General features: G+C 42.4%; 1 protein-coding gene across 2 annotated transcripts in view; it reads left to right on the top strand.

Annotated features, from left to right (window-relative positions):
* WWTR1 (WW domain containing transcription regulator 1) overlaps positions 1-12,009 on the top strand; it is a 133,706-nt gene that overhangs the window by 116,255 nt on the left and 5,442 nt on the right. For both annotated transcript variants that reach the window (XM_038571189.1, XM_038571190.1), the window contains 2 exons: positions 7,683-7,816; positions 9,178-9,290. In XM_038571189.1, coding sequence (XP_038427117.1) covers positions 7,683-7,816; positions 9,178-9,290 — 247 coding nt within the window. The remainder of the gene's footprint in view (positions 1-7,682; positions 7,817-9,177; positions 9,291-12,009) is intronic.

Raw genomic sequence — 12,009 nt, 5'->3', positions numbered from 1 at the left:
ACCCACATATAATTATTCGTTTCAGGGACCTAGATGGACAACCACAAACTCTGAAACAGATTCTCAAGCCTTTATTTTGCAAGTCTTTCCACCCGCAGCTTGGATAGAGAAAAAAAAAAAATACAGTAGTGTGGGGAGGGGGAGAGGGGGAGGGGTGGGGCTACTAGGGGCAGCTTTCCAGATCTTTCTGAAACTGGCCTTTAAAATCTGAACTTACAGCTTTGCTTGGTGTGTTGTGAATTCCCAGGACACTAACTCCACCCATATACATTGAAAAGAACCATAGAATATGTCCAATTCAGTCTTTTTCCCAATTTGGCAAGGGAAACTATGTTCAGGACAGCTAAATAGGCTGTATCATCAGGTCTTCCTCCATGCTACCTGAAGGAGGAGGGCTGGTAATTCCATTTGATAACTGGGAAAATAGGCCCAGAGAAATGAGATAACTTGCCCAAGTCCCATGGCCAGTAGATGAAAGAGCTGAAAATTTTAGGTCTCCTGACCTCAACCCTTGGTTTTCTTCTCTCTGCTGCACTGTGAGGACGGCTATGAGAACAGACTCGAGCCAGATCTTGGGAAGGTTGCTTCTCTGTGCTTCAGTTTCCTCATCTGTAAAATGGAGATGGTTGGGTTGTCATGAAGATGAAATGATAGAGAGCTTAGAGCAGTGCTTCCCACACCGTAAGTGATATGCAAGCTTTCACTGACATCTCTGCCTCCTAAAACATGCAACTCTATCAGGAACTCATTCTGTTGACTCCCTCTCCGGGCCAGGTTCTTTATAAACATGCTTTTAAATCTTCATAACAGGGACGCCTGGGTGGCTCAGCAGTTGAGCGTCTGCCTTCGGCTCAGGGTGTGATCCCGGGGTCCTGGGATCAAGTCCCACATTGGGCTCCTTCCAAGGAGCCGCCTTCTCCCCCTGCCCATATCCCTGCCTCTCTCATGAATAAATAAATACAATCTTTAAAAAATAAAATATAACAGCCTAACAACGTGACTTTTATAAGCTGTCTCTTTTTTTCAGATGAATAAACTATCAAGGAAGGGTAAGAGTCTAGCCCAAGATGTTCTAGTTAGAGAATAACTGACCTGGGATTTGAACTCCAGTCTTCTCCGATTCCAGGGATGCCTTTTCTCCTGTGCCAAGCTCTGGACATGTCTAATAGCATTTCACCTTCAACAACTGCTTGAGAATTCCAGTGGCCAGTAGCCCAGAGAATTGAGAGAGCCAGTTCTACCACTCAACAAGGCTACTAGCTGGAAAGCCCTTCCTCAGATCTGTCTCAGCTCTGTGGTAGAGGGGCACCTGCGTGGCTCAGTGGTTGAGCATCTGCCTTTAGCTCAGGGTGTGATCCTGGGGTTCTGGGATGAAGTCCTGTCAGGCTCCCCGCAGGGAACCTGCTTCTCCATCTGTCTGTGTCTCTGCCTCTCTCTCTCTCTGTCTCTCATCAACAAATAAATTAAATCTTACAAAAAAAAATCTGTGGTAGAAGGAATCTGCCTTTCTTCCTCCATGTGTTAGCCCATTAATAGTTGGAGAACCAAGGTATACCCCTCAGCTCTCATCTGGTTAAACAGTTCCCTGCTTCTCCATAAGACGTGACACCTGGATCCCTTCCAGCCTGATTTTTCTCCTCTGGTCACTCTTTGTAGAGTGTAGAACAGGGACCTGGATGCAGCCTTGCTTGCGGTGGTTGACTGGGGTAGGCACGTCTGTTGAAATATCTAGAGCAGCAATGCTGATCTGCTACTTGAAATGGAACAGAGGTTTGGAACATGGAGCTATCAAGGAGATAGAACCCACAAGGCCTGGCTTTTGTCCACATCTGTCTCCCTCTCTAGAATCCTCCGTGATGTAGGGCATTGTCTGTGCTCACTGCTATATCCCTGCTGTCGAGAACAGTACCTGGCATCTGGTAGTTTCTATAGGATCTTTAAAAAAAATAAATACAGGTACAGATGAATGAGTTGTTCTGGGGGCTGAGAGAATCAATGGACTTGGAATTTTGCACTAGGATAGGTGGTGATAGCATTAAGAGAAAGCTTGAAGTTGGTAGGAAGAGCTGCTTGGGGCCACATGAGGAGTGGATTGTGACACGTAAGGTATCAGACCCCACCTCGACACATTTATTTAGGAGTCCAGAGCCAGGAGAGAAGAAGCTGGCAGCTCGATGTGGTTCTGATGGTCAGGGAAGGCGTTCTGGAAAAGGTGATACAACAGAACTTCCAAGGGCGGATAAGACACGGCTAGTTGAAGAGGGACTCAAAGTATGAGAAGTCTAGGAAACTAAAGGCTTATTTGGGGGAGGACAGGGAAGGGGGACCTTGGGAAGGCACCTGTGAATAGACCTACTGGATAGAGTGAAGAGAGAGATGAGAGTCAGACGAAGGGGCTCAGATGTACCTTCAGCTTAGCATTTGTTCTCCTGCCTAGATGAGGAGGCGCTGGGGCCCCCAGCAGTGGTTAGCGCAACTGCCACACACTCTCTGAGTTGGAGACCTGAGTCTAGTCCTAGACCAGCCTTGGCCGACTGAGCCTCTGTTTCCACATCCGTTTGCTTAGTCCAGCGCCACCATCTTCTGCCTGTGGTTGAGCTATTTTACCTTCATCCGACTTGACTGCTGCTTCTTGGTCAAACCAAAGTCAGGCGTGTAGGGCAGGGCAGCAGATGTTGTGTGGCAGCCAAAATCATACCAAGTCTGGGATTTAATTTTATACCTAAATTTAGCAGTTATTTTTGAGAAAATCCTCCCCATGTTTGGATTCAGATGTGTTAATGATGTTAGTCCTCTTATTTCCAAACTTTGGGTTTTGTACTACTCTTTTTCTCCTCCAGTTCATGAGCAGAAATAGGAAAATATTTTCAGTCAAGAAAAAAAAGGTACTTCTAAATATGGAACTATTACATTATAAAATATAATCAAGTGAACTGAAACTTCTTACTGTTCTCCATGTATATTAAAAACTGATTTTATATTATGCAAAAAAAAAAGCTTACAGGCTTGTCTTTATTTTAAAAAGAAAGCAACAAAAGAAAAGAGAAAATTGTTTTCTTAGCCTTGCTGACTCATCATGATGAACTTCACGCTTGGGTTTAATCCATCCAAAGTGAAAGGTAACCACGAAGAAATGTCAAACCACTCAGTATGGAGAAGGTTCCACATGGTAACGTGGCTTCTACGATTGCTTGGTTTCTGCTTTTGTTTTCTGGGATTGGAATACAGAACAAGAGATGATAATAATTTTACTAAATGAGCTCGTCTGTGTAGATGCTGTCAGTATCCCTACTTTGTGGATGAGGAACAGAGAGTTTAACTGGCTGGGAGATGGCCGAGCCAAGGTTCACATCCAAGCAACTGGCCCCAGAATCCTTGCTTCTGACCACTCTGCCCTCCTGCCTATCTACTGTTTTAGGAGCAGTGAAGAGAGCCGTGGGATCATCACACAAGGGTGGAGTTTGTGCCTGGCTAGTTGAGATGTATACATAGGCTGTTATTTTAATCATATTTGTGGTTAAAGATGAGAATGGAATGTTCTTAGTTTATTTTTTTCTTTCATTACCCATGACAGTTTAAAAAATTCCCATTTAAATTCCAATAATTTTCAGATATTCATTGAGCAGATACTTTATTGAGTACCTGCTGTATGCCTAGAGTATCATAGGCAGTGAGGATAGAGTTGTGAACGTGACAAAGAAGATTCCTTTGTGGAGTTTTCTAACATTCTGGTGGGAAAGATACAAAAAATACTTAAGCTGCCATGAAGAAAATTTAATTCAATCTCTGAAGAGATAGCATTTGTAGGAGGCAGACCTTAAGTGAGGTTTATAAGCTTTAGGAAGATCCAAGGAGGAGGTTCTAAGCAGAGGGTACACTTGGGGCAGATGCTGGCAGTGGGGGGAGCAGCAGGAAGGGAGTGAGTAAGGGAAGCATGTCAGAGACAAAGGAGGGAAGTGGACAGTGCTGTCACATAGGGCTTTTTGGGCCCAAAAAGATGGGCCCACTCAGATGGACATAGGGCAGGGAGCCAACATTCTCTTCATGTTGGCAGCTGTGTGGAATGACTTGTAACCCAAGAATAATCGTGGAAAGAGTGTTGCCCCCTATAATAACTTTCTAACTCACACTACTATGATTTATATTTCAAAATTACTATTCAGGTCTATTCAACACCTCTCTCTTTTTTTTTTTTTTTTGACTGATTTTTTTTTTTAATTATTTATGATAGTCACACAGAGAGAGAGAGAGAGAGAGAGAGAGAGAGAGAGAGGCAGAGACACAGGCAGAGGGAGAAGCAGGCTCCATGCACCGGGAGCCTGATGTGGGATTCGATCCCGGGTCTCCAGGATCGCGCCCTGGGCCAAAGGCAGGCGCCAAACTGCTGCGCCACCCAGGGATCCCCACCTCTCTCTTTTTAAAAAATTTTTTTCTTTATTTATTTGAAAGAGAGACCATGAGCTGGGGAAGAGGCATAGGGAGACTCCCCAGTTAGCAGGGAGCCTAACGTGGGGCTTGATCTTAGGACCACGACCTGAGCCAAAGGCAGAGGCTTACCCAGCTGAACTTCCCAGGCACCGCATTCAACACCCTTTCTAGAAAAGTATTCTTTCTCATTTGTTAGTCATTAGAAGGTAGAAAATGATAATGTGAGCCCCCTACAGACAGAACGTAGCACTGCATCTTTTGATGATGGGGTCAAGCCTCCAAAATAGTTGGGGAAATAACGATGCTGAGGAATGGAACTTCAATTATCTTTAATTTAAAATAGCGGGAACAGATGTGAATTGACAGATGTGATTTGGCAGATGGCACAGTGAAACGTTTTCGCCAATATAGTATGGGTTCTCTCAGCTTTGGTTATTCTACTCTTTTGAATTTTATTTATATATTTACACACAAGCTTTCTCTTAAAAATATATGTTGTATCTATGTGACATTTGCCAGGAGTAATTTAAATGAAGGGGAAAGTTTAGAACTAAATATTTTATAGCTAGTTTCTGATTTTTTCTTATAATTTAAACATTTTACTTCCACCTTGAATGTTATTTTTTTTTTTAATTTTTATTTATTTATGGTAGTCACAGAGAGAGAGAGAGAGAGAGAGAGAGAGGCAGAGGGAGAAGCAGGCTCCATGCACCAGGAGCCCGACGTGGGATTCGATCCCGGGTCTCCAGGATCGCGCCCTGGGCCAAAGGCAGGCGCTAAACCGCTGCGCCACCCAGGGATCCCCACCTTGAATGTTATTATAGATGAAAAAGAAATCATATACATATATGTATAGTGTGTGTGTGTATGTATTTTTTTTTTAATTTTATCCAGTGAAGTTTCAGAAATAATTCTCCTTATATTTACATTCAGACCACCCGGATATTAGAAATTGAACCAGTATTCTTAAGACTTACAGTGAGAAAATTTTGTCAGATATAAGAAAATGCAGCAATCTCTTCAACTTGAATGTTTAAAAGAGCATCTCTCTAGAGGAACATAGGGCAAGGGAGGGAAAAGTAAAACAAGATGAAATCAGAGAGGGAAACAAAGCATAAGAGCCTTCATCCTGAGGGTTGCTGGAGGGGGTGGGGGTGTTGGGTAACTGGGTGATGGGCATTAAGGAGGGCACATGATGTAATGAGCCCTGGGTGTTGTATGCTACGGATGAATCATTGCCCCTCCACCTCTGAAACTAATAATACACTATATGTTAATTAATTGAATTTAAAAAAATAAACCAAACAAAAAGAGCATCTGTTTCAGGGTAAACTCCACATTGATTCAGAATGGTTATAAAATGAAATGTTATTTAAAGTTGATTTTTTTTAATGTAATGAAAGTTATTGCCCAGAGGATCTCTGCATTTACAGTTTACAAAGAGTTAGATACTATATCATCGCCTAGATGTTTTCAGATGGTGGTTTGTGTGTATGAGTGTGCTTGGTGGACTCTGGGCTTCTCCCACCAGCTTCAGTCTTTGTCATTCTTCTGTATGAAGCCTTCACGTGAGCTTTGGTTGGAGAATAAGGTGTCTAATGCACAAGGCCTACCATGTAAAAAGAACTATCAATCAGGAAGTAATTTAATTTTTCTAGATTTATTCAGAAGGTACTTCAAAGATTGGAATTATAGACTAAAATCACCTTTAAAAAACTATCCTTTGTTGTTGTTGTTGTTGTTGTTCGCTTTTTATGGATAACTGAAGAAAATTTGTTAAGCATTCTGGTTATTTGCAACCTGGATGAAGAGAAATGAACCAGAAGCCCTTCCTAACAGGATGTTTATTGCAATAAAAATTAGCAGTGCAATTTCTTATCAATCAGGTGTCTCACGTTTTATAAGAGTCATGCTACCCTAACTCCTCATAACAGTACAATGAACTCTAGTAACCGAAAGTTTTTATTGCCGATGACTTCACTAGACTTGTCTAGACAGCAGTTATTCTCTGAAATCACAGCATGTTAGGGCTGGAAGAGATTTAACAGAGATACCGTAATTTAAATGGCCTAAATGTTCTGTCTGCCATTGTAGCCATGGTTTTGGGGTTTGAGGGATGGTAAGACCAATGACTTCAGGCTGGAAAGTGGGAAACTGATAGGCATAAATATAGGAAGGGCCTAACTTTGGTTTTGGATGCAAATATAAACATATAAAAGTATCCTTCTCTGGAAAGGGCAGCAAATTTGAAGGGAATTTGATGTCTGCTTCGGTTTGTCAAAATGGGAGAGACTCCCTGGAGGTTCTACCTAGAGAAAGTATTGCAGTCAAATTCATAACCTTTTGGATTGACTCTCTTTGGCAAAGTAATGCCAGCTAAAACAAAATAATTCCTAGCGTTCTAATTTCTGCTAATGAAATCCATATGCTATCAGTTTTGTTGTCAGTGGGATTTGGATTGGCTCTGCATGGTTCCCCACCCTTCAGCCATTTTAATCCCATCAATAAAATGAGCAGTCAAGTAGAAAAACTGATTGACTAACAAACCTTTTAACTGGTTGTTTTGCTCTCCTGGCTATTGACATAGGGCTGCCAGCTACGATTTTTTTTTTTAAGATTTTATTTATTTATTCATGAGAGACACAGAGAGAGAGAGAGAGAGAGAGAGAGAAACAGGTTCCATGCAGGGAGCCCAACGTGGGACTCGATCCCGGGTATCCAGGATCAGGCCCTGGGCCGAAGGCGGGGCTAAACCTCTGAGCCACCTGGGCTGCCCTGCCAGCTATGATTTGATGTAGAGCCTGAGTCTCTAATTCCACAGCTTTATGGGCCCATTGGTGGCAAAGACCAGAATGGAGGTACTAGGCCAAAGGAGTTCAGCTGCTTTGATTGACTTAGATTTGGTCTGAGCACCTGGAATAAAAAATAGCCTTGTCTTTGAGAAAGTGTCTTGACACCTTTCTTTGATTTGGGTATTTAAACAATTGAATGGGTGGGACAGTTGCTACCTAAGTGTCCTGAGGTAGATATTAGCTGAGCTTCTCATTAACTTTGTGAATGTCAGAAAGTGGCTTATGCCTGTAAGACTTTCTCTGGAGAAAGAACAGTAATGATTTCCTGATGATTTTGACTGGTTGGGAACAGACATTAAGTGCTTTGTATTTGGTGAAAAGTTTTCATGTGAAATGTATTTCGCTGCGATCCTTGTGACAAGGAGTGAATAACTCGCGTCTCCCTCTGTCCTATTTCTGTAGGAAGCCGCCCTCTGTAGACAGCTCCCCATGGAAGCCGAGACTCTGGCCACCGTTCAGGCTGCTGTCAACCCGCCAGCCATGACCCCAGACATGAGATCCATCACTAATAATAGCTCTGATCCTTTCCTCAATGGGTAAGTTAACGTTTTGGAGCGACTGACTTATTTTTGCTTTCTTTATTATGTGGTCTAGAGCATAATGGGTCTTTGTTTATGTCGGGGAAAGGTAGGGAGCTTGGAGGTTGGGGTGGGGATAGAGGCAAGCTGTCCATTTCCTGATGTTGGCAATTGTACTATGATTATGTAAGATGTCCTTGGGGAAGCTGGGTGAATGGTGTATGGGAACTCTGTACTCTTTTTACCTCTTCTTTGGGGGTCTAAAATTATTTTACAAAAAAATAAAAAAATAAAATAAAAGTATTTTACGATAAAAATTCTAATTAAAACAAAGGGATGCTGTTTTAAAATATGAAACATATGAACAGAAGGAAAGGATAATTTGCCAGAAATATGTTCATGAGTTAGAAGTAGTCAAACCTTAATTGTAGCTTTTGAAACCCAACTAAAGGGCAGTTGTCTATTTCCTGTGCCTTTTCTGCCCTTGCAAAGGCTTGTAGCAAACAAATACAAGTATGAAAGTTAGTGAAAACAGAAAGAGAAGTAAAAACAAACAGTAACTGAAATAATGAAGAAAAGGAATTTTTAAATTGTTGATTTAGAAGTATTACAAATATACAGGAAAATACAAAGAATATCCTAAGATTTACCCAGGTATCCAACACCCAGATTTGCCATTCTTCCATAGATCTTATTTTTTATTAATGTATTATAGTTGATATTGAAACCATCCCCACCACCACTGAAATCTGTTTCTTTTTCTTTTTCCCTCCCTCGTAGAAGCCACTATTCAGAAATTGGTGGGTGGGGGGCACCTGGGTAGCTCAATGGTTGAGCGTCTGCCTTTGGCTCAGGGCGTGATCCCGGGGTCCTGAGACTGAGTCCCCCACAGGGAGCCTGCTTCTCCTTCTGCCTCTCAGAGTCTCTCATTAATAAATAACCAAATAAAATATTTTTGAAAATAATTTAAAAAAAGAAAGAAATTGGTGTGTGTCCATCACACATTTTTATACCACCTTTGCTTCGTTAGCATGTGCATTCATAAGCAATATTCAACATTGTTTTCTTTTTTAAAAAATTAACATAAATGGTATCATATATGCAGAACAGTGTTCACATTAATATTTTGAGATAAAAAAGGAAGTCAGTGTCAATTTACTACAACGGCCAGTGTTATTTGCCTTGTCTTTTAATTTCATTGACATTGGTGTGCAGGTTTTACAGTTAAGGAGAGGTGCAAAGTCGGCCTCCATCCATTGCCTGGAAAGTTGAGCAGCATGACAGGAGTGCACCAGCTTAGGGGTTTCGTGACTGTGTTTTAATTTTGGAATTTCTTGGTGTGGGCTTGCATTGAAGTTTCTCCACCCTTTGCTCTGCAGGGGGCCCTATCACTCAAGGGAGCAGAGCACTGACAGTGGCCTGGGGTTAGGGTGCTACAGTGTCCCGACGACTCCAGAGGACTTCCTTAGCAACGTGGACGAGATGGACACAGGTGGGAGCAAAGCCTGCGAGTACCTGGCAGTGTGTTTGCATTTTTAAATCGTCCCTTCAGTCGTCTGAGTTCTAAGTCCAACCAGAAACACCTATTCTCAGCAGTGACACAAAATAACCACTGAAAAGCCACCCAAAACCTAGGCACTATTAATAAATTCTAGTCCCTTCTCTCCATAGTTGATACAAATAGAGTTTTATATACAAGCATAGAATTTTGAATTCTTTTCTCCCTCCTTCCTTCCCTCCCTCCTTCTCTCTCTTTTCTTTCCTTTCTCTCTTTCTCTCCCTTTTTCTCTCCCTCTCTCACTTTCTCTCTTTCTGTCTTTTATTCCTTTCTTCCTTCCTTCTCTCCCTCCTTTCTTTGTCTCTTCCTCCCCCCTTGCACCCTCCTCTCCTCTCCTCTCCTCTCCTCTCCTCTCCTCTCCTCTCCTCTCCTCTCCTCTCCTCTCCTCTCCTCTCCTCTCCTCTCCTCTCCTCTCCTCTCCTCTCCCCTCCCCTCCCCTCCCCTCCCCTCCCCTCCCCTCCCCTCCTCTCCTCCTTGCTCCATATAGCCTCCTGCTTCCACAGTGGGATATTATGCTGTTCTAGCATTCAATTGTAGTGTATGGGCCACTCTTTCCCCTGAGAAGTGGGACTGCTTTATAATCTACCATTGTGCAATTTTTTTTTTCGTGTCATTCACTGTATTCGGGAAGCAATTGGCAGCAGGCATTTGGAAAGCTAAGCCCCTCAAAAATTCTGAATTGTCAGCTCCAGGTCCCAACATGGTAACGATGTCCTCCTTCAGCAATTAAACAGAAGAGTCAGGGTACCTTTGACCTAAGCCCCAGCCTGCCCCCCTCCTTCAGGCCAGGCCCAGCTGGCTTCTGGTCCTGTCCACCCTCCTCTTCTCAAGGAGTGAGGCCTCCAATTGCAAAAGCCAAATTTGGCTTTATTAGTCAAATCTAAATTTAATTGTAAAATCTTAAACTCCCAGAGGATAGTCTAGAACCAAAAATAAATGATGGCTGAGGGGTCCACTATTTGGAATGATTCATGTGAGTTTCTCTTACGCCATCATTGATGACAGGAAATTAATTGTCCTGTGATGAAAAGAAGTCCCTTCCCCGATGCCGTTGTCCACAGTGCCTGTGTTTGTTAACTGTGTTCTTAGATGAGTACTCTTTGTGCTCTGAAGCTTAACCACCGGTCAGACATGAGTCAAAGTCAACCAGGCCCCTTGGGAGGTTGGAGTAGGTGCTTTGGGGTCTCTCTGCAGGTTGTCATCGATGTGTTTAGAGGATAGCACAGACTGTCTTGTGAGGAGTCACATGGGAATAGTTTGAAGTGTTTGTTTGGTTATTCTTTGATTTATTACTTTGGGTTTCTTCCCTCTGGCCTCCCTTCCTCACTTTCTTCATCTCTCTATTTTTTGGTGTGAGATTTATTTTGTCCTCTTTGGAACAGCCTTATGAAGTGGCTCCTTCCTATATTTAATAATTGTTTGCTTTCATCTTTTAAACACTGGGAAGCCAGTAAGTATATATATATATATAAAGTTAAATAAAAGAGACTCAGGAGATTTAAATCTCAGGCTGACTATGGCTTTTAAAAATGGCCTCAAAGTAGGGAATATTTTGAAACCAAAATGTGGAATGAAGTGGTGTCCTGGAAAGAACATAGGCTTTGTAGATAGGCAACCTAAATTGAATCTGTGTCTCCACTTGTTGATAGTGACTTTGAGAAAATGACATAACCTACAAGGGCTTTGGATTTCTCACCAATAAGTGGGAGTTACATGCTTCCTTCATGGAGTTGTAGGGAGTCATGAGATCACACAGTCTGGCCCCAAATTCTCTTCCTCCCCTTCTGAGAGGCTGAAGTCATGGACAAATTGAACTTGATAAATGCTAGACTTCCAAGTTTAACCTGGTTAAGTGAGTGTCAGCCCGTAGAGTTTAGGGTCATGTCTGTGAAGTCTTTCTAGGAAGTAGGCATGAACCTTCTCAGGAAAAGACATGAAATACAGTAATAGGATGAGGAAAAGCTGGGATGTGGGCACAGGTTCCCGGTGTGGCTAGAAAAGGTCTGTTAGATTCACTGACCACAGGTTGAATGGAAACAAGCCAGCTAAGCACTCCCTTTGCAAATCACACATGGAAACAACAGCTGGATGTGGTGTGGAATAGCAAGAGCAAAGACCTCTAGAAGAGGTCATCCACTCTTCTAGAATATTCTGCAATAACCGTACCCTTTTCAGAACTGCCTGGTTTTTGTTTCACCTGCTTTTTATTTATTTTTATTTATTATTTTAATTTTAAGATTTTTAAAAATTTATTTATTCATGAGAGACACAGAGAGAGGGAGAGAGAGAGAGAGAGACAGAGAGAGAGACAGAGACACAGGCAGAGGGAGAAGCAGGCTCCATGCAGGGAGCCTGACTGGGACTCTATCCCAGGTCCCCAGGATCATGCCCTGGGCCGAAGGCAGGCGCTAAACCGCTGCACCACCCAGGGATCCCCGTCTCCTGCTTTTTAAATGAATAAAACTGTTAAAGACCAAAAAGATCACTAGGCGATTACCAAGTTGATCCAAAGAGAGATATTTTAAGATTGTAAACCTTAACGAAAAATCTCATAACTAGTCTCCTCATGGTTTCCATGTCTGAGGAGAAAAGATAGAGAAATTCTTTAAAATAGATTTTGTGTGGCTATATAAAAAAAAAGGTATTCTTGATT

Source organism: Canis lupus, chromosome 23 (assembly GCF_011100685.1).
Source record: "Canis lupus familiaris isolate Mischka breed German Shepherd chromosome 23, alternate assembly UU_Cfam_GSD_1.0, whole genome shotgun sequence".
Taxonomy (NCBI): Eukaryota; Metazoa; Chordata; class Mammalia; order Carnivora; family Canidae; genus Canis; species Canis lupus.
This window is presented reverse-complemented; position numbering and strand designations above follow the sequence as displayed.